We start from the raw sequence: 24551 nt of genomic DNA, 5'->3' as shown, positions 1-24551 counted from the left end.
CGCTCAAAATAAAGTTAGTCCCTTTTTTTTGGTAAAAAAATCGGGAAAATCACCCCCTAATTAGTATCTCAAATGAACTTAATCGTCACGACTTCACAAGTTACTTGACTCGTGTATGTATTTTTTATATGATCTGTAAGTTTCAGCGGTTTAAAGTCCTTATTTTTGAAAGGGCTGTAGTCAAAAGGGGTTGAACGAGTCACTGATCACGAATGTGATCAACAAATCAATGTGAACAAATCTTAGTCAATTTTTGTCTAACAGAAAAACAAAAAAATAAATGAGATTCAGAAAAGCAATGCTGACTTTTTTTGTTTTTCGAGATTTTTGGTATCTTTAATAATTTTTAAGTTATTTTGAAAAAAGCATATTTTTCAAAATTAAAATTTTTAAATATTTTACTTTAAAACCAAATTTTTTCAAAAATAAGCACTTTGAATAGATGAAACTTACAGATCATATAAACACAACATAAGTAAAATAATTTGTGGAGCGGTAACGAATAATTTCATTTAAGTTGCTAATTAGGGGGTGGTCTTCCCGATTTTTTTTGCCAAAACAAAAGGGACCAACTTTATTTTGAGCGTAACTTGCGTAAATTTAATGCTAGAAACTTTATTTAAAAAATGAAATAAAGCTTTTTTAAACACTTTAAAAAAGTTATAATAGTTTTTCCCCAAAAAGTGCTTAATTTTTTGGATATTTTACTTCGAAATATTCTATTTGAAATTTGGTGAATATGAATCTATTTTTCATTGGCTATAACTCTGGTTCTACGAGGTCCAGAGACCTAACGCTTACACTATTTTTTTTACTTTTTTACAGGCTATATTTTTGCTAAGAACATTTTTCGACAAAATACTTACTTTTTGAGTTATTTGCGAAAAACCGCCTAAAAATGTAGTTATTTTGTTGAAAAATGAACATATTCACTCGCAAATAACTCGAAAAGTGTTGACTTGGTGAAAGTCACCTCCAGGACAAAAGCACACATCGGCACAATATCACTTTTTTTCTTTGACATGTAAGCTATACGTACGCCAAATTTCATGTCAATCCAAGCGGTTAGTTAAAATTTAGAGCAAAAACCGTGAATGAATGTACTATTCGGTTTTAACACTTGGCGCGGTGCGGACATGCGACAAAACGCTCAAACACTGTTTGTTTATAGCTTTGTTTAACAATAAAAAAATAATTTTTAGCAATGCAAATAATTAAAACCGGTATTATTTGACTTGAACTTTCAAATGCTGCAAGCAGAATTGCTATTTTATTTTTTAATCAAGTTATTCGGGCTCAAAATCAAAACCAGTATAATTAGACTTGAACTTTCAAATGCTGCAAGCAGAATTGCTATTTTATTTTGTAATCAAAAGTTATTCGGGTTCAAAAATTGCAATTTTTCGATTTTATTAAAGTTTAACCGCGTTAATCTCGAAAATTATGCATTTTACAAAACTTATAAGTAACTTTTTTGCTTAGAATGATCCAAAAAATGTTTTGTTTTGCAAAAAATCATCGCTTTTTATCTGCCTTACCATAGGGGGTGGGAGGGGGTAACGAGGCACCATCGTACCTTCCGGCAAGATTCAGTTTTTCATTGTTCAAGATCTCAGGTAAAAGAATCCGAACATAGTTGCCGGTCCTCAGGTTTTGCATACTCAAGTACTTCCAGGGCCCGGTCTAATAAAAATTGTTTCAACAGACAGACAAGGTTTTTTTCTATATTTTTTCCATCATTAAAAAACTGCACAAGTATAGAAGTATTTTTTGTATATCGTTCATGGGATCCATCTCTCTTCATAGTGGTATTTTGAACCTTTTGACGTAAGTTAAACTTTTGAATTCTAAGATCAATTATTCATTAGAGTCCTTTCTATTGTAGCATAGCTCCGAAGATGGCTTTATAAGCCGAAAGCGCTCAGCTAGGAATTATTTGTTTTACACACTTAAAAAGTACACTTTTCCCTGTTCACCTGTTGTCATAAGTGTGTACAAAACTATTTCAGTCTTTACATTAATAAATATTTGCCAGAATATTAATATTTAAAATATTTTAAGGAAAAATAAATAAATATAGGATACAATAATTTCACTATACAATGTCCGAATATACCATTGACATAAAATATTTATATTCACGTCGTTGACAAATTTGTAACCTATTGAGAAATTCACACCGAGAATGCAGTACAGCTAAGATAGCGCAATACATGTCTAATGGGGAATAAACGCACAGGGTTGTCGGCATGGGCGCCCATACCCATGGGCTTTGGAACTATGGGGCTATTTGGGCTATGGACCCCTAACTTTTCGGGTGCTTTAAAGTATATATGGTGGTTGTCGGTCTTCACCAGTTGTTGATTGCTCTCTCAAGTGCGTCGCACAGGAACTGTGACAACACTGAATGCGCATTCCTATCTTAAGCGTACTGCAATCCCAGTGTGAATTTCACGTTAGAATAATTACAAATTGTCATTTTATCCGAAAGTATTGTCACGATAGATTACATTTGTTTGAAATTATTTTTATGAGCATCATGGATTGGTTATCTATTTAGAGTATAGTAATTGTCAACAAATTATACATCTATAATAGTCTGGGCAGATTATCGGAAAATAGGCCATTTTTGGGAAAAGTTATTTACCAGCATGCTGGAATCGAATCTTATGATTGTATATATTAATAATATAGGTATGCAAAGTCCACAGATAGTGTGTTACTTATTTTATAAACAAAATGGCGCCCGAAAATTGTGTTTTTTTTTCAATTTTTTCTCTATAACTCCAAAGATTTTAACTTTACACCAAAAACACCCAAATAAAAATTCACCGTAATTAAATGCTGCATAGAGACGTGTTTTTCCCGATTTACTTCGACGAAAATTTTCCCCGGAAAATGCGGGCTTTTCCAACAAAATCTTTAATTTTCAACTAAAATTTTAGATAAGTAATTGTTTATCAATCATTAAATAACTTGGTAATATAAAAGCTCTTTTCGTATAGATTATAATTCCAAAAGCCGATGGAAATTGAATGAACAGTTTAGCAACAATGGAATTGTTAATTAAAAATTTACGGTCGCTATAATAACCACAATAATTATGATACATAAGAATAACTATGATTTTTGTATAAAAAGACACTGTACCTATCTAATATATTTTACAGAATTGAAATTGGACTTAAGCGGCCTCAGAAATATTTTAAAATTATAAACAATTTTTTGGCTTATAAACAAATAGAATATCTAGAGAAATATTAAATTAAATTAAATCATGAAACCGGTATTGGAAAATAAGCGGCAGAACGCTTCTTTTAAAAGAAAAACGTTTAATTGTGATGAGTGGTTCCTGAGATACAACCGGTCAAAGTTGACCGGCATTTATAGCAAAGATATAAACAATAGGATCATAATTTTCGAACCATCACCTTTTTATTTCTGTCCTCTTTCTCCACACCAATTTTCATATCTTTAGAATACTCATAACATATATTATTTCAATAAACACTATCGATATTACTAGTGAAAATTGCCGAAAATAGCAAAATTCCAATCAAAAATTAGGTTGGAGAAAATGTAATCACAAAGTTCAAAATCGGTATACGTTAAAAAAATGCATTTTCTCGGCTTCCCATGGAGCTATTTTCTTCATTCTTTTTTTGTTCCCAAGTAACTCGAGTAGAGACATCTAACTAACGCATTATTGAATGTCAAAGTTGCTTGTTTTGTTATAATAAATTAATTTATTTATTATAACAAAAATGTTTCATTTGTTTAAATTAAGATTGTTTAAATCATTATACAGCTTTCAAATGTGTGTTTTTGTGTTTTTAACGTTAAAAGGTACACTTGTAGTAAGTTTATATAAAAAAGTCTACAACTGGAAAAAATATGTAGTTTTTTTCTTATAAATAAATTCTCAAAACTAAAGCAAGTTTGACATTTAATAATACGTTAGTTAGATGGCTCTACTCGAGTTACTTGGGAACAAAAAAAGGAATGAAGAAAATTGCTCCATGGGAAACCGGGAAAATGCATTTTTTTAACGTATACCGATTTTGAGCTTTGAGGGTTACATTTTCTCCAACCTAACTTTTGATTGGAATTTTGCTATTTTTGGCTATTTTCACTCGTAATAGCGATAGTTTTTATTAAAATAATATACGTTATGAGTATTCTAAAGATATGAAAATTGGTGTGGAGAAAGAGGACAAAAATAAAAAGGTGATGGTTCGAAAATTATGATCCTATTTTTATATCTTTGCTATAAATGCCGATCAACTTTGACCGGTTGTATCTCAGGAACCACTCATCACAATTAAACGTTTTTTCTTTTAAAAGAAGTGTTATGCCGCATTTTTTCCAATACCGGTTTCATTATTTAATTTAATTTAATATTTCCCGAGATATTCTATTTGTTTTTAATCCAAAAAATTGTTTATAATTTTAAAATATTCCTGATGCCGCTTAAATAGTCCAATTTCAATTCTGTAAAGTATATTAGATAGGTACAGTGTCTTTTTATACAAAAATCATAGTTATTCTTATGTATCATAATTATTGTGGTTATTATAGCGAACGTAAATTTTAATTAAAAATTCCATTGTTGCTAAACTGTTCATTCAATATCCATCAGCTTCTGGAATTACAATCTATACGAAAAGACCTTTTATATTACCAAGTTATTTAATTATTGATAAACAATTACTTATCTAAAATTTTAGTTGAAAATTAAAAATTTTGTTGGAAAAACCCGCATTTTCCTGGGAAAATTTTCGTCGAACTAAATCGGGAAGAACACGTCTCTATGCAGAATTTAATTACAGTGAATTTTTATTTGGGTGTTTTTGGTGTAAAGTTAAAATCTTTGGAGTTATAGAGCAAAAATTGAAAAAAAACACGATTTTCGGGCAACATTTTGTTATAAAAAAAGTAGCACACTATCTGCGGACTTTGCATATCTATATTATTTATATATAGAATCATAAGATTCGATTCCAGCAATAAAATTGCTGGTAAATAACTTTTCCTTGTATTTTGCTACTTAGCCCAGAGTATAAGTCGCTTTAATATGGAAATCCCCTTAAAAAAATACATAATTTTCAAAGGTTTAAGTATAATAATCATAGACGTACGTTTTCTTCTGTCACTTCAAGCTTAACGTGTTAGAACGAATTCGACAAACTATGACGCACTGAAGAAAGGGTTTGGGATCCACTGTAATTTTATACTTACACAGAAATGTTCCAAGTATGAGACCCGCACACAGTGCACAGATGTTGCGTTTTCGGCCTAGGGTGCTTCGATGTCCTATGGGTCCTTAAATCCATAACGGCAACGTTACATCTCGTGCAAAAGCCGGCCTTCGGAGTGGTATTGTGAACCGACCTAATATGTGTAACCCGAGCTGCCACAGTCTCAAATAACTCCTGGCAATACCTACACATATAGGAACCGTGGTTCTTACAAATGTGGCTCTTAAAGCTTTTGGTAGCAATATTTTGGTAGCAATACTTGCATCTTAAACGAAAAAAATTACATCAATTCAAAAAGCATATTTGAGTTATAGGGCTTTTCATCACCGATTGTCATTTGTTTCGAGCTTCTGTCATGTGTCACATAATATTAATATAGCTACGTCATACGTCTTGGGTTTGTATCATTGTGATAATATTATGTGACTCGTGACAGAAGCTCGAAACAAATGACTGAATGAAAAGCCCTATTAATAGAAATCGATCATCCCAGAGAAATCACATGGAGAAAAATACAAATTATAATAAATACATATAGTAATTTCAAAATTAAAAAAAAAATACTTGTGATTAGATCTGGAAAATAATTCGGATATAACAATATTTTGAAATATAAGATTTGGAAGTATGTAATAGTCCAGAGTCCAGAAACATAAGGATTTTCTCAGGACACTCAAATATCCAGGTAGCTCACTACCTTTTTAGTTATTGTAGTCCTACGGGAAGAAAACCTACCTGTTTCCTGCCTAGAGTTAGCGTCCGATTTTTAATTATTATTAACAATTTAGTACAAAAATCGCGATTTTTTGCACCCCATTAAAAAGCTAAATAGTTGATATAAAATTACAAAAGTCAAATATAAAAAGTCAATTTGTTGCTTCATAAATTGCAAAATAAATAAAAATCGATAATAAATTTACCTTAAAATTTTAGGGTTTCACCCAAAGATGGATATTGGGGTACTTAACAAACCCTCAAAATTTGAGACCGATCCATTAGTTAGTTTAAAAGTTATTCTATTTGTTTATCCCAGAGACCTTTGTTTTATAATAACATAAGACAGAAAATAATGAAGATATGGCAATTCTGCGTATGCCAAATGAAAGTAGAAGAGTGATACTATCAAAATGTATTAAAAAAAAAGATGAAAGAATTATTTAATAAAGTCAAGAATCCTAATGCCAATTTTTTTAAATTATGTAGTTTATAAACATTTAGAATAACTTTAAAAATATTGTCCGCAGAAAAAATCTTTTCATACATTCGAAAAGCTAGTATTTTAACACTAATTTTCAATTAAAAAAAATTAGCATAGGTTCATTTGGGCCAAAGTTAGCCATTTGTTTTTTTTTATTCACAGCTAATTTGTTCATAATAAATAAAGAATTCCATTGATGCCATTTTAAAAAACGGGATTTGTATTTTTTGTTAAACAATTTGCACAAACATTGTACCTTCACAGGTCCTCCAAGACCCTCTACGAATTTTCAAAAATGTGGTTCAAATGGTTACTAGGGGGAACCTACAAATCCACCCAGTTCAAATACCGAAAAAGCAATTTCAAACTAATATAATTTTCTGTATCTCCGGATCTACTCAATGGATTTTGATCTTTCGTTTTTTAATTTGTATGTAATTTCTAAGTACATTACAAATATGAAATTTGTTTATAAATTTATTTATTAATAAATAATGTAATTTGTTTAAGCAATTCTTGAAAAAATATTTTTTTCCAAAAATCTATTTTTTTATCATAGTATCATTAATAATCATAGAAAAAGTTAGAGTAGACTTTAATAAATAGTTTTTATTAAATAATTATTTATTGAAGATTTATTTATTAAAGTATACCTTAACTTTTTCTATGTTTAATAATGATAGTATGATTAAAACAATGGATTTTTGGAAAAAAAATATTTTTTCAAAAATTGTTTAAACAAATAAGACTGTTTAATAATTTGTTATGTAGGTACACAAAAAGTACATACAAATTAAAAAAGAAAGACCAAGATCCATTGAGTAGATCCCGACATATAGAAAATGATAGTAGTTTTAAGTTGCTTTTTTAGATTTTGAACTCGTTCTCAGCTCCCCCTTCACTTACCACGACTAGTCTCCATGTGAACTACATTTTTAAAAATTCGTGTAAAATACCAGCTTTTCGAATATGTAAAAAAGTTTTTTTTTCTACAGACGAATTATTCTAAATGTACCTAAAACTACCAAATTTTAAAAATCTGGCATTAGGATTTTTGACTATATTAGATAATTTTTTTATCGTTTTTTATTATTTTTTGTCTTATGTTATTGCAAAATAAAAGTTTCTGGGATAAACAAATAGAATAACTTTTAATAATGGGCGTCGAAACGTTAATAAAATCATTTTTTTGGTAAAATTGTGGCTTATTTCCCATTGAAAATAGTTGAGAATAACTTTTAAACTAATTAATGCATCGGTCTGAAATTTTGAGGGTTTGTTAAGTACCCCAATGCCCAACTTTGTTCAAAACACTAAAGTTCTAAAGTAGTTTTAGTTAAAGTTCTAAACAAATATCGATTTTCACTTATTTTGCAGCTTGCACAGCAGCAAATTAATTTTTTAACTTTAAAAAATCGGCATTTTGAAGGTTTTTCAATGTCTTAAAATTTAAATTTTGTAATTTTATGTAAACTATTCAGCTTTCTAATGGAGTTCAAAAAATCGCGTTTTTTACACTAAATCGTTAATAATTAAAAAACGGACGCGAACTTTAGACAGAAGACGGGTATGCCCTATTCCACGAACATACGCCTGTTTTGGATTACTTCGACAACAATTATTTTACTGTGCAAAATAAGAAGAACGAAAGTAAATTGCAAATTACATTGTTGTTTATTCGAATAATTATTAGCGCCATTTGCTTTCTTACTTCTTATGTTGCACAGTAAAATATTCGTTGTCGAAGTAATCCAAAACAGGCGTATGTTCGTGGAATGGCCCATAGGTTTTCATTCTATAGGTCTTCTTCTTCTTCTTCATGTGCCTTGTCCGTTGCGGACGTTGGCTATCATCATAGCAATTTTAATTTTGTTTGCGGCGTTTCTTAAGAACTCGATCAATGTTAATCCAAACCATTGGCGTAAGTTTTGAAGCCATGAGTCCTTCTTCTTCCGGGTCCGCGTTTGCTTTCTATTTTACCCTGTATTATCAGTTGGAGTATATAATATTTATCATGTCTCATAATATGATCGAGGTATTCAAGTTTCCGTTTCTTAATTGTGAAAGAGATTTCTTTTTGTTTTCCCATTCCGCGCATCTACGTTGGTGGTGTGAGTCGTCCAGGACATTTTGAGGATACGTCGAAACACCCACATTTCGAATGCCTCCAGCTTTCTCATTAATGTTTCCGTCAGTGTCCATGCCTCTGCGCCATACAGCAAGACTGGAAATACATAGCACTTTAGCAGCCATACTTTTAGTGGGAGAGATATGTTGGAATGGGTGAATATGTTGTTAAATGTTGCTCTGGCCTTTTCAATTCTAGATCGTATTTTGGTTGTTTGATCCCATTTCGAGTTGATGACTGTTCCAAGGTATATATACAAGTCAACGTGTTCAATTAGTTGGTTTTTTATTTTCAATTGTCTGGCAGGTTTTTGAGTTTTGCTGACCAGCATCCATTTTGTTTTATTTATGTTGAGGTTAAGTCCTCTTTCTTCACTCGCTCTTTGTACCCTGTCCATAAGATACTGAAGTTCATCGATACTACTGGCAAGTACGACTGTATTGTCCGCATATCGGATGTTATTTGTCAATTCTCCACTGATTTTTATTCCTTTGTTTGCTTCATCCAGTGCTTTTTTAAAAATTTGTTCAGAGTAAATATTAAAAAGGAGAGGGGAGAGAACACATCCCTGTTGCACACCTTTTCTAATATCAATGCTCTCTGTGGACTCATTGCCGACTTTTACCCTGGCTGTCTGATTCCAGTAGAGACTTGTCGCAATTCGGATGTCCTTATCATCAATTCCTATGCTTTGTAGAATTTCAATTAGTTGGTCATGTCTCACATTGTCAAAGGCTTTCGAGTAATCTAGAAAGCACATGTAGACATCCTTGTTCATATCTCTACACCTCTGTACTAATACTTGAAGACAAAACACTGCTTCCCTTGTGCCCAAAGCGTTCCTTAAACCAAATTGTGACTCACCGATTTCACACTTGTTGTAGATTCTGTTATGTATGCCATTGGGGATATGATTAATTAGGCGTATCAGTCTATCTTGGTCACACAATGTTTGGTTTTTTAGGAATGGCCAAGAAGGTTGATTGTAACCAATTTTCCGGAATTCTGCCGCTGTTGTATATATTATTAAAAAGTGTGGTTAGGGTTTCTAGGAATGAGTTATCCGTTTTGCATAAGAGTTTTAGCACTTCAGTATGAATATGGTCAGGTCCTGGAGATTTGTTATTTTTGAGGGAGCATATTGGTCTATAGGTCTACAATAACTAAAAAAATAGTCAGCTATTACCTGGATATTTCAGTGTCCCAAACATGGTCTAGCTCTTGCTTATTTCCCTGGACTATAATAACAAACAAAGTAAATGGATCTGCTTACCATGTCATTCTTACCTTTTATATTTGTATTTTTCCGAATAATTGATATTCTCTGTGTGGATAGTCATGTGACGTTTGACATGAAGAGGATTTGAAAACTTCTTGTCGCAACATGGACACGCGTGTGGCAGTTCATCATCTTTGTGGGTCAATAAATGACAATTGTAGTTCATTTCACCAAGAAAACCTTTACCACAAGTATCACACCTAAAATGTTAAGATATAAATAAATTAAACAAATTTTATTTATGTTGCTTGGTAAGAAAACAGATTACTGTACTGACTAATAATTGATGGATTCGACCGTTACTTGATGGAAGTTCATTTTATCTAACAATAAAACAATGAAAACGTTTGTTTTCTATACTTCCACAAAATTTATTATAACTATGTGACTACAGCTGTTTCGGCAAAGTGCCTTTCTCAAGTGATTTAGATTACTATGGGTTTGCCTTTTTAAAGTCTTTAACTGAAGAGGTTGAGGAGTGGGGAGCTGTTTGTCTCGAGTTGGTCATTGAGAATTATATCTGTATTTTTCAATTTATTAATTTCCATATATTCTAATAAAGATAGCTTAAGGCCTTTATTTTGAATATGCAGAATTTGAAACTGTTCATTAAAAGAATGATTATGATCTAGAAGGTGAAGTGCGTATGTAGAAGTGTTTGTTTTTCTATTGTTAAAATCCTTTTGTGTTCTGCTATCCGTTTGTCAAAGGTTCTACCATTTTGACCGGTAAGTTTTCGGACAGTCACCACAAGTTAGGTTGTAAACACCACTCTGTAGTTGTTTTCTCTTTCGGCACTTATTGTTCTTAATATATTTGCTTAAGTTGTTGTTAGTTCTGAAAGCTGGTGTTATTCCTTTCTTTTTTATGTATCTGGCTATTTTTGTTATCTTGCCAGTATATGTGATAGAGCAGAAGGTACTGGGTTCTTTCTGTGGTGGTGGATAGACTAATTTCAGGGCTTTCTTATGGAGTTTTTGGTTTAAAATTTGGTTAATTGTATGTTCGTTATAACCATTGTTTACTGCTATTTGTTTAACGATGTTCACTTCTATCTCGAAGTTATTTTTTGACATGGGAATTTAATGTCAAAAAATAACGTCAGATACATAAAAAAGAAAGGAATAACACCAGCTTTCAGAACTAACAACAACTTGAGCAAATATATTAAGAACAATAAGTGCCGAAAGAGAAAACAACTACAGAGTGGTGTTTACAAACTAACTTGTGGTGACTGTCCGAAAACTTACATCCGTCAAACTGGTAGAACCTTTGACAAACGGATAGCAGAAACAAAAGGGTTTTCAACAATTGAAAAACAGACACTTCTACATACGCACTTCACCTTCTAGATCATAATCATTCTTTTAATGAACAGTTTCAAATTCTGCATATTCAAAATAAAGGCGTTAAGCTATCTTTATTAGAATCTATGGAAATTAATAAATTGAAAAATACAGATATAATTCTCAATGACCAACTCGAGACAAACAGCTCCCCACTCCTCAACCTGTTCAGTTAAAGACTTTAGAAAGGCAAACACATAGCAAACTAAATCACTTGAGAAAGGCACTCTGCCGAAACAGCTGTAGTCACATAATTATAATAAATTTTGTGGAAGTATAGAAAACAAACGTTTTCAGTGTTTTAGTGTTAGATTACTTACTGCTTGTGTCACATTCACACCGCCGGTAGTCCAGACTGTTGGTCTGAATCAACCTTAAGTTTGGAATTACTTACTTGTATGGAAGATCTTCATTATGAACCACTAGATGTGACAGCAGGAACTGCTTCTTCTTAAAGATTCTACCACACTTCTCACAAGTGTACTGATCGGCAGCAAGATGCTGACTCAAGTGAGTGATACATTCAACGGCTTTCAACTGCTTCTGGCAGACGTGACAGCTATGCAATATTTCTCCCTCGCCACCCAACAAACCCTTACCAGTATGAGGAGAGGCTATGTATCGAGCTTTACGTATGTTCTTTGGAGCATGTAAGTACTTTTGTAGCGCCTTGTGGCTTCCGATGTGCGGAATAAAGTCATCTAGAGGTAGAGAGTTGAAGCAGATCGGGCATGTGTGGCTAACGCTTTTGGGTATCTGTTGACTTATGAGTTTTACTGTTTTTGAGTATTTTGGAGACTTGGGTCTATTATGACCTCCTCCAATGCTAATATCTGTTTGTAACGGCAGTGGTTCCTCTTTCGGTTTAACTTCTTCGATGCTAATGTCTGGTCGTAGTAGCACTGGGTCCACTTTCGATACATACGCTACGCTTTTGTCAGATTCATGGGAATCCCCATCAGAAACCAAATCGTCATTGACACTGTCTACCAATTCATAATCAATTTGTTCCGGACTCTGCAGATCAATTAAAGGTTCTTCAAATATATCTATTTCCTCCACTTTGCATTGTGGTAAATTATTGATTTCAGTATTATCTCTCTCAATGGTGTTTTGTTTGTTGATTGGTTTCTTTTCTAGACGACCAGCAGAATGCAACTGTAAGATGGCATTGGCCTTTTCGAAGGCAAATCGACTTGTAGCTATGAAAATTATTTGATTTTTGCAGGTTTCGCAGATTTGATTTGGAACGTTGTCAGAAACTGCGAGCTGAAAATAAGAATAATTTACAATTTTTGTTGGAAATAAGCCATAATTTTAATTTAAAATTAAGTTTGTTTGACGTTTCGATCTCCACTTCATAAATCGTTCTTAATTACAAACAATTAATAAACAGACTAAGTCTTCACTCTAATGGCATATAAAACAATATAATGCCGTTCTACATCCAACCAGAATGAAAACAATGGGAACCTTCTCTGGTTACACCTCCGAGGCTTCTACAATTTGCAAGCCATGCGGATGCTGAGACTAAGGAAGATGAGGGAATTCTACAATTTGCAATTCACGTCCCATCTGCTCAGCGCGGTAAAGTTCCAACGAGAATGGTTCCCTTCATACTCCACACAGAGTAAATGTAAATCAAAAATGAATAATCATTTTCAATTTCGTTGCAAAACGAAAACACAGCCGAACCATATTCTAGTCCAATCAAAGAGTGCTGCAAGCACCCCTACCGGTTTCGAAACTTATTAGTCTCTCATCAGGAGGCACATATGCTGCTCTCCCTGATCCAACCAAAACAAACCCCAGCGTGTTGTAGAATTCCCTCATCTTCCTTAGTCTCAGCATCCGCATGGCTTGCAAATTGTAGAAGCCTCGGAGGTGTAACCAGAGAAGGTTCCCATTGTTTTCATTCTGGTGGGATGTAGAACGGCATTATGTTGTGTTATATGCCATTAGAGCGAAGACTTACACTGTTACTAATAAACCAAGTATAAAAGTTATACTGAGAATAAATCAGGTATAGGCAAAATCACTACCAATAAACATGGAATAACTTAGATATAGGTTATACTTGGTATAAAAATTTAGTCCAAGTTTATGCCGACCCACACCCTTGTTTAAGTCTGGTATAACCTATTTTATGAATGTCAATGTCATCAGAGACAAAAATATATTATCTTTTGATTTGTTTTGTGAGTAATTATATAATAAAAAAATATGTTTAAGGGGTGTTGCGGCTGTCAAAGAAGCTAATAATTTAATTAACATGATAGAAAATACTCGAAAAGGAAACTTTTCAAAAATAGAATAAATCCCATTTCACAATACACCGATAAGGAATTCAGAATTAAATATCAGTTTTTCTAAAGATGGTGTAAGGATTTTAGAAGAGTTATTTGAATTTGCTATTGCATGAAAAGTTGAGTCAAACAGTCCATATAATGTTCAACAACTTTCAAAATGATTCGATTCGTTAATTAGTTTAAATCTTATTCAATTTTTTTATCCCAAAGATCTTTTTTTTGCAATGTTATTGTTCAGAAAATATTAATGATTACAGCACAGCAATTCTGTGGAAACCATATGACAGAAGAATACTGGTATTTTAAACGTATTTAAAAAAATCAATATAAACTCATTTTTATGATTCCGAAAACATTTTACAGAAGTAGAGTCAATTTTGGCTTATAAACAATTTGAATAACTCTGTTAATATTGACTGTGCATGGACTAAATCGACTTTGGGAGTTGAAAAGTATTTTTAAATATTTTTACACGAATTTTCAAAAAAAAAACTTTTCGCCCAGGTTAATTTGGTTTGTCAGTTACAGATAAAAATCAAAATTGACATAATAATCATTGTTCTATGCATATTTGCAGAAGATTGCGACGTTGCCAAACTATTATTTCGGAATAAAGTTGTAATACTTATATCTAACTTATACCAAATTTATTAGTAACAAATTATTTTCGTACTATATCTACCTTATACTTATAATAACTATTCTAGATATAAATACGGAATAACCTTAGAATAAGAGTGTTTTATTAGTAACAGTGTAAGTATTTTTGCTAGCAGTTGCCGCTAGGGCATCTATGCCATTTCGTTCGTTGCAATCCAGGACTGCACGCTGGGGTTTGTTTTGGTTGGATCAGGGAGAGCAGCATATGTGCCTCCTGATCAGAGACTAATAAGTTTCGAAACTGGTAGGGGTGCTTGCAGCACTCTGATTGGACTAGAATATGGTTCGGCTGTGTTTTCGTTTTGCAACGAAATTGAAAATGGTTATTCATTTTTAATTAATAAACAAATTTTGGTTTTGTTGCTTGGTAATAATAATGCTAATAATTTAATTTTATCTTAATCATTAAGACTAAGACAATTCACCTTTTTCTCCTTTTAATGATCCCATAGTAGATAATGAAGAAAAAAATCAGAGTTTGGTATTAATATTGAGGGTAAACTAAATACAAGACCAAATATTTATCATGTTGGGATAGTATCATGAGGTTTATTTCCTGGTTTTTACGTCATAATTTACTAAGGGATCACTAACAGGTTACAATGTGTCATTTTTCTCCATACTGGTGTTATAGTTGGTATTGTTACGTGGGTAGATTGCCATGATAATCTTGCGGGGTTAAAATGTTGAGTTGAAACACTGACTCTAACTTTATAACTTTATTTACGATTTACAACATCAATCAACATAAGGTTACTAAGATGTTGTTTCGCGGGGTGGTCCTTTAGGATTAGGACACCCTTCTCGCAGGACGGCTCACTAGCATAGTAACGATCTGAATAATGACAATACTATAATAATAATCCTCCTATCAATCCCTCTGTGGGCTATTTATATCTCCTTATAATTTGGACTTTGAAAAGTAAAGCTATACGTGCGTCTCTACGAGGTTACACAAACAAAACTGCATTAATCAACCTTCGTTTTGTTTGCATATTTAGAAACAATATCTTTTTGTAACAACTGAAATTGTTTAAAATTATATACATCTTTTGATACATATTATATTATACAGTAAGGAGTTTTCCCTTACTGTACACTGGGCTTTCAATATCCTCTCTGATGTCTTCTTCAGGGTTTCCGGGAGTCTCAGTCTTTTGAGCCCCCAGATCATGAGACTGAGATCCTGTAAATCCTAAAGAAGATATAGAGAGGATGTTGAGAGCTCGGTGTGGAGAAAAATGGCAGTGTTCAACCTGGAAGCCCCGTGAGTTTAATATTAATTTTTGTCGTAACTTTAGATATATTGTAACGGGTAGTCCTTTCAAGACGACAGACTCAGTAAAACACAAGTTAAAAATGAAGTAAATATATTAAATATAATTATATACAGTTTAAAACAAATAAAATAAAATATAATTTCGTCTTCTGCAAAGGAAAAACAATATTAAACTTTCTTACAGTTATCCGATCATAATAGCAACATTAAAATAATACGATAAACAGTTTATTTATACACAATAACAATCTCTCTACGTTAAATCAACATAGCCCTATATTCCGTTCCGGAGATCATTCCTTGCTACTACCGCACACTGCGATAACGGTCATGGCAAGACTCCACGTCACTACTGTGGCGTCCACCTAGGCATAGTTCCACCTCAATATACGGTGCATCTTTGCCAAGCCAGCTAATGCTAGTTCAACACGCTAGCAGCAGCTGTTGAGTCATGGTTAGTTCAACACGCTAGCCACGACTGATTTTCTCATTCTCCTAGCTCGCCTTAAGGAGGGGGTACGGTTTGAAATATTTAAATTTTTTTATTATTTCAAATAAAAGTGCATACCTTCAAGAATACTCTCTGAAAATTTCAAAATAATAGTAAAATTACCAGAGATACAGGGTGTTGAATATCCCTACCTTCGACTCACTTTGCCGCGGCTTCGCGCCAGCACGCCGGAGCGTAGTGAGAAACGTTAAACAACTGTTCGCCTTCTCTTTTGTAGATTACTTCCCAATTTAAAAAAAGAATGTGTGTGTACTTTGTACGCACGTAAGAAGTTATACTTCTATTATATGATTTAAACGAAATCAATATACTTTTTATTTATATTTTGTTTAAATATTAAACTAATTTATACTTACTACTTCTCAAACATTTTTATTAGAACAGTGCCAAAAATTAAAATAATAAAAGAATAAAACACACACAAACACATTAAACAAGCCACAAATGATGTCTGAACATTAATTGTCGAAATTTTTTTTAACTAAATACGTATTTTCTGAAAATACAATTATATAATAAATATACTTACAATCATAAAATGTATTAAAAAAAAACAAAAAAGAAAGTTTCTATTGGGACTCGAACCAGCGCTGATAAGAGCGGTTGGTATTGGAATTCATTCGCCTTCTCCGCTTAGCCACGGACACTATGTGTCATTATTTACGAAGATCGACTAACTAAACGGATTAAACTTGTGATATTTTGATATTTTGAAAATTGATCAAATTATTTTAATTTTGAATTGAAATGATTTAGAATTGAAAAAATACAACAAAACATAGAGTAAAAAAACAATATATTAGGTGAATATTGATAGAAATTTTGATGGTAATCAAATTATATAAATAAAAGTACCTATTACATACTATGTATTTTGGCAGATCAAATAGGTAGGTTTATACCCATGATACATTAACAATTATTACGTACCTGTTGCTTTTAAAAACTATTTAAAAGTCACTACAATATTATAAACTTTTTTGTTTCTGTCCTCACAACAATAAAACTAATATATTATACATTTGTTTACCTTTACCTCCAAACCACAGCTGCCATATCGGATAATTTTTGACATGTCATTTGAACATCCAATCAGAACAAAGTTATAATGCGCATGCGCCGGGCTGATAGGTTTTAACATATAAAAAAATCACCCTCTATCGCCGGTAAAGAAGTATAACTTCAAAAACATATTCCAATGTTCATCACTTTACGATTTGGCAGACAAATAAGAAGATGAAGATGCAGTTGTCAAAACTTTAAACGCATTTTTCTCAAAACTGCTTTTTCAAATGCGGTGGACATTGTAACTACTCGGCCGATCTACCTGATATTTTGCACAGATTTTCTTTAGACATTTCGTGAGGTAACAACGTTGAGATATTTTTCGTTTTGTGCTTATTTTTTGTTCAACAATATTAAATCGGTTGGTTTTCACAAAATTTTTATCAAAAATTTCGTATTTTTGACTTTTGAGTGATACCAAAAATTCAAAAATCATTAAAAATAAAAAAACTCGACGTTGTTACCTCGTGAAACTGATAGCCTAATAAAATCTTTTTGAATTTTTTGTTTCGTATAATCCAGTGATGAGTTCTGATGTCCACCGCAAAATCCATTTTTTTTATCTCCCTGCCAAAATTTGTCGCCAATGGCTTATTTTTCAATATTTTGGATTGAATTTTTTATTAAATATTCTTTGAATTGTACTTAATGTGTTTATTTAATTTAAAAATAAAATAATTCTACCATAGTTTCGAAAAAAATTCACAAAAATGTGCTTGATATGTTGATTTCAAACCATACCCCCTCCTTAAATATGCTCTCGATACCCTCTCCTTCGGTTTCCCCCAGTGGTGCTATGCGCCAACGTTGACACTCCTCCGGTCGTCTCTGGTAAGGCAGCTCATCACTTGTCGAGGTATCATATCGTTACAATATGCAAGTGAGTTTTATGAATAGCACGCCTCAATTATATCGGAAACGGATTTTCATAGATTTTGGTGAGTAAGGGTTTTCTAATGCGGCCGTCATTATAGTGGTATTTACATTGTTGTCGGATCTTCCATTTAAGAGAGAATTCCGTCTTCGGTCAGAATTAACTTTATTATTTCAAATGGAAATGGTATATTTCTTAAATTTTGAAGTCCTTAAGAAATACTGATTATTTTTTATGTATATTCCCTATATCTAATGCCGTAATTTCGGAGTAATTGCTACATTAAAAAAACAAGTTTTAAAAATCAAATTTTTCGACCAGGGCAGACATTATTTAAGGTTTTTTTAAATAATTGGGAACAAAAAAGGTCTTTAATAATTTTTCTTTGAAGTTGATCGTTTACGACTTATAAACAATTTAAACTGAAAAAAAAAAAAAACGAAAAATTACGATTTTCTAGGCTCAAAAACACAACTAAATTTATTTTATCAGTTCCCGATAAGCAACTTGGGGTTAAGTTGAGGTTAAGGCCGGCCGTTGTATGAAAGAGAGGTCCCCAAATGCCGGCGCAACAGAGAGAAAAGATTCTTTCCCGAGAGATGCTGCCTCTATCGGAGAAATAACGCAATAGATATCTAAGCGAGGCCGCAAACGGCAGAATTTTTAGTGAGTCGATAGTTTAGTTAAGTACAGAGAGTATGCAGGTGCGGCCTCGCTAAGATGACTCGAAATCGTTTTATATATCAGGTGCGAACTTTTAATTTTTTAGTAGGCGGTTTAAGGACGGGGTCTCGCTGAAAATTTTACTTGGATAAATACTGTGCTCGTATCTCGTGGTAAAATCTAAACCAAAAGTATTGGAGAAATCTATTTTAGTCCATGTGGTGAGACCGCTCCCGTCTGGGAAAATTTCTGATTCGGTTTCTTTGTGGATTCCTATTCAAACATGTCCCCTCTAAACAAATCTGAAGGGTGCCGGGCGGAATTTTTGGGCAGAAACTGTTTAAACAATTTTTATAAACAAATAGAAAAGATCACGTTTTTTTGCCCCGGAACATATATTTTTAAGTTTAGTGGGTCATTCTAAACAAGAAAGGTATCTTGTAATTTTTTTCAAAAATTGATAGTTTTCGAGTTATAGGCGATTTAAAATCTGAAAAGTGCGAAAATGCTCATTTACGAGGCCTAAAAACTCATATTTAAATTAGAACTTTTGAGGTTGCCAGATTCTTAAATTGAAGTTTAAACATTCAGCTTGAAGATTCTAAAGAGTGATTGTGTCTAACCCTAATTTAAACCGTCGTGTTTTAATTGTTAAATATACATGTCCATCCGATTTTTTTGTCGGTGCGGCGCGCTCTATTTCAAAAATCTCCAGTTTTCCTCCAAAAAATATTTTTTCTAGATTTTTTGGGACATTTTAAATAAAATAAGTTTCTTGACATTTTTCTCAAAAGTTAACAGTTTTAAAGTTATAAGCGATTTAAAATCCAAAAATGCGTTTTGGCATTTTTCGGATTTAAATCGCTTATAACTTTAAAACCATTAACTTTGGAGAAAAATGTCAAGAAACTTATTTTATTTAGAATATCACAAAAAATCTAGAAAAAATATTATTTGGAGGAAACTAGAAGATTTTTGAAATAGAGCTCGCCGTACCGGCAAAAAAATCGGATAAACATGCATATAACAACTAAAAAAAAACGGTATAAATTAAGGTTAGACGCGATCACTCATATGTGGACCATAAAGAACAATTTGGTGTTGCAGGAAAACTTTTACTTCGGATGTCTGGGTTAGGCCTTTTTTGGACCAATTATAACATACTACCTCCGTAACTTTGGAACCGTTCATTTTAGAAGGGTTATGCATAGGACCTTTTTTGTTTCAAATTTAATGTAGAACAATTTTGTATAGAAGGTTGTTCATGCTAAATCGCATAGTTTTAGAAATATTGACGAAAAACGTAAAAAACTACGAATTTACCGATTTCTCCCCCCTCTCCCCCCCAAACCCGACGCTCAAAATGGTGTGACTTTTTTCTGAACATTATGTGGACCATATAGAACAATTTGGTGTTGGAGGATAACTTTCACTTTGGATGTCTGGGTATGGGTCTAACTATACCATACTATATTCCCTAAAATAAAATGTTTCATCATAACGGCTGACCTGAGTAAAAATCACTTATTTATAAGTTAAATTTGAATTATAGGCTTGGATCTCGCGTACAAAAAAGAAGTTGATTAATAACAAGCTGAAAATTTTTAACTTAACTGTGTCTAGTCGGACAAACTTTGATGTACGGGAACACTGAAACAGGCGAAGCTTTAATTGTGGAACAGGTTAAAAATTTGGAACATCAGACTACGAAAACGTTCCATGTATTTTGTCTGACAGAACTTCCAACTGATTTGTTACGATTTCATTAAACTCTTATGCAAAAATCAGACTGGTATTATCACCAACTGGGCATTTTAATAAGTTTAACACGAAGAACATGTCAAATGGCAGGAATTATATTTTTGATAAATAGCAATATGATTTTTGCATGAGAGTTTAATGAAACAGTAACAAATCAATTGGAAGTTCTGTTCGAAAAAATACATGGAGCGTTTTCGTAATCTGACGTTCCAAATTTTTAAACTGTTCTACAATTAAAACTTCTCCTATTCTTCTCCTGAAAAAACTTCTCCTGAAAACTTAGTGAAAACAGAGAAAATTTAGTGAATTGCAAATATTTAATTCAAAAGAAACTTTTTATTTATTCTAAGGGACTGTCGGCCCTCGGCAATAACGTTTTCTTTCATTCTGCGTTTAATTTTTTTAAAAATACTTATTAGTTTTCTCAGTATTCGAAAAAAATGAACACATTTAAAACACAGGAAAATTTTGAGAGGCGACATTTTGCGTCTTTCCCCTTAAATTTTTTTGCAACATGAATGAAGCACCCTGTGTATTAAATTAAAAATATACATTCAAGTAAATAAACAATAATATTTTGTTATATCAAAGTTTTCAAACAAATTTTATATAGGGTGTCTGCATAACTAGCAACCATATGGTTTCATATTAATTTTATTAATTATTAATTTTAATTATTATTAATACATTATTAATTTTACGGGAAAAGGTAATACCCAAGTTAAATACATAATCATAATTCATAGAGTATGTGTTTACTTAAGGGTAATTATCATTAGAGTAAAAGATTCACTTTATAGGAGTAAAACTGCTAAGTTGCGTTATGGGTACTAATTTATGTTTCTAGTCGTCAAGGAGTGTGATTTGATGTTTGATTTTCATATGGCAAGCGTAATTCAATCTATCTACATACTTCAAAGAAAAAAATTAGGAAGGGACAATAAAATGTAATATATTTTAGACGGAGTACGTTCAACATTTCAGGACGGGAATAATAATCATTTTTTCAGTAATAACACAATATTTGATTTTTGAGATTTCTCTAGCTGTTCATGAAATAAATAAAATTGTATATAAAAAATGATTATCTCATTTAAAATAAATATTTCTTATTTACCAATCCTTCGGTTTGGCGCCCCATTGGGGTTACGCACGCGTGCACTGCACGCGTTGCACGCCCGGTTACGGGGCCCTGATATTATTCCAAGTACGCAATAATGAACCACCCGCATCCCTCAAAACGGTATTACTCTCTATACAGTACCGAAATTTCCAAAGGAAAGTTTCAAACGGGCCATACCGCTCCTGAATTTTGCACATGTATATAATATTTTTCGTAGCGCCATCTTATACATAATGGCTACATTAACAGAGCTTAGATTCTTACAGATTCCTATACTGTATTCGTATTATATGTCGAATATTTACGTTTCACATGCCAATTTCTATTAATTTCAGAAATTTATTTTAAAAGTACACCACGCAAAAAGTACTTTATTAATTCACATTTTTTTAACGTTATATCCTTCCATTACTTCTACTGTAGTGCTAAACGGAATTTTATCATGAAATTCATTTAAATACTTAAGTAATTTAGATATAAACGCTCTTATATTTATTGAGAAAAAAGCAAAACTTTCACATTTTTTTATAAACAATACACAACAGGTAGGATAACAAAAATATGGCTGGAACTAGCGACATATATTGTTAGTAGGTTAAGCATTTTTCGGTATACATATATGCTCTAGATTATGAGTGGTGTACTTTATAAAGGTGATGGGATCGGCTATACTTATAACATTACCAATGGCCGGCCTTAAGTACAAGTAAACATTACAAAAATGAGCTCTACAGAAAAATTTTGTTTTTTCTGCAAAAAAAAGGTAGTTCATGCTGTAATGTGCAGTATTTGTAAGGGAAATTATTTTCACGAGAGTTGTGCAGAAAAATCTGGAGCAATGAAAGGAAATACAATCAAATGTGGTCAATGTGCAAAAAGTGAGGTTAAGTCGGATGAAGTCGATTTTTCTTCAAACAAATCAAAGGAAATCTCAGAGTTTCAAAAGTTATTTCAGAAAATGGAAGAATCTATGGAATTCCTGAGCAGCAAATTTGATACTCTTACAGTGGAAAATCAAAATGCATTACGGGAATTGCGAGATATGAAAAGAGAAAATATCCAATTAAAAACCAAAGTTAGCCAGCTGGAAAAAAGAATCTGTGAACTAGAAATCAAAGAATTTTCCTGTAACCTAGAGATTCACGGAACTCAAATCAAAAATGAAGATCCCAAAGAAGTTCTAATGGAAATTGCTAATGATCTTTTATCATGTAATTTTAATAGTCAAGATGTGTCAGACTGCTTCAAACAAGAAACCAAAAATGGAGCAATAATTGTTGCAAAGATGAGATCACGTGATATAAAAACTAAGTTTATCAAAGCACGAAAAAATCGTAAAATGGAATCTAATATGCTGAGTTGCAACAAAAACAAAGAGAATACTTCAAAGATCTATATAAACGAGCAGCTCACCTTTACAAACAGAAACTTGTTTAACATTGCATATAAATTAAAAAAGGAAAGGAAATACAAATACTGTTGGACAAAAAATGGTAGGGTATATGTAAAAAAATCTGATGATTCTGAGCCAATTTACATTCACAATGAGGATATTATCAAAACTCTTTAATATTATTTGTGTGAACATTATAGTAAAATGGAAAATACGTTAGTAAAATGGATAATGATTGTAAATTGCAAATAAAATTTAAACTGGATAAAGTACAGTGTGATAATAGTACTGAGTTTAACATACTCTACCTGAATGCTCAGTCTTTGAGAAATAAGATATTGAACTTTGAAACGTTAGTTGTTAAGTTAAATATGCCAGATTTAATTGTAGTGGCCGAACATTGGCTGAGAGTGGGTGAAGAAACATATTTTAATGTGAATGGTTATAGTTCAGTTTTTGTTTGTAGGGATAAAGAAGGTGGTGGTGTAGGGTTATTTGTTAAAAGCTGTTACGAGTACTCAGAAGTTTACAGATATAATAAAAAGTGTTCAATGTTATTTTTACAGATCGATAGAAGTATTATAGTGGGTGGAGTATATCGACCTCAAGATTTCTACTGCAATGAACTTTTTGATGCACTGGATACAGCACTAAACATATTTGTGAATAAAAAAATTCCAGTTTGGATACTAGGTGACTTTAACATAGACCTTATTCAAGAGAGTATCCCACAAAAATTAGTTTGTCAAACAATTGTGTCCAACGGTTTTAGTATATTAAATAAAACTAACCCTACCAGAATCACCAATCATTCGGCTACATGTATTGATTATGTGATGACAAACACTTTAAACTTTGATGCAACGTTATATATAGTAGATGAAGGTTTCGGTGATCATCAACTGCAGCTATTAAAGGTAAAAAACACATCATTTATAACCACTGACAAGTATTATACAGTAACAACTTTAAACAAACTGAAATTCAAAAATGAAATATACAGCTTGCAAAATTAGATTTGGAATGAACCTGATTCTTTATGTGATGAAATATTACGTGTTTATTTAAATAATCTTAATACAAAAACAATTAAAAATCGATTTCGACAAAAAAGTGCACCATGGTTTAATGTCACATTACATAACCTTGTTTTAAAAAGAGATTTTCATTATAGAAGGCATAGACAATTCCCTAATAGTAAGTTCTTACAAGATGTTTATAAGTCCGTGCAAAATGAACTACTGAAAGCAGTAGGCAAAGCAAAAAAAGACTATTTCACGAATAAATTATCCGATGCACAAGGCAATAGTAAAAAATTATGGGCAACTATCAATCACCTTATTCATAATGCCGAAAATACAAAAAAAACAATAACAATACATGAACTACACTATCAGAACTCGATATATAATAAATCTGAGGAGCTATCAAACCAATTAAACAAATATTTTTCACAAGTAGGAAAATCTCTGTCAAAAAACATAACACCTTCAACAAGCACTCCAATAAATGTATCACCAAAAGAATATATATTTGAATGGCAACAAGTCTTAGAAATTAATGTTCAAGAGGTTGTAAGAAAACTAAAAAAAGGCAAATCTCCTGGCTGGGATGGCTTTGGTGTTGATATTATCAGGGAGTTTGAAGAGGAGCTTCTACCGATTATAACTAAATTAGTTAACCTTTCTCTTGTCACTGGAACAA

At 32.2% G+C, this 24551-nt stretch overlaps 1 protein-coding gene across 4 annotated transcripts in view; it reads right to left on the bottom strand.

Moving 5' to 3' along the window:
* The window catches only part of LOC114329750 (zinc finger protein 697), a 63913-nt gene that overhangs the window by 11923 nt on the left and 27439 nt on the right, over positions 1–24551 (bottom strand). For all 4 annotated transcript variants that reach the window (XM_028278946.2, XM_028278950.2, XM_028278949.2 and 1 more), the window contains 3 exons: positions 11604–12478; positions 9872–10063; positions 5239–5523 (listed from right to left, as the gene is read on the bottom strand). In XM_028278946.2, coding sequence (XP_028134747.1) covers positions 5239–5523; positions 9872–10063; positions 11604–12478 — 1352 coding nt within the window. The remainder of the gene's footprint in view (positions 1–5238; positions 5524–9871; positions 10064–11603; positions 12479–24551) is intronic.

Source organism: Diabrotica virgifera, chromosome 1 (genome assembly GCF_917563875.1).
Source record: "Diabrotica virgifera virgifera chromosome 1, PGI_DIABVI_V3a".
Taxonomy (NCBI): domain Eukaryota; kingdom Metazoa; phylum Arthropoda; class Insecta; order Coleoptera; family Chrysomelidae; genus Diabrotica; species Diabrotica virgifera.
Note: the sequence above shows the minus strand (reverse complement) of the source record. Positions and strands in the feature narration are given on the sequence as shown.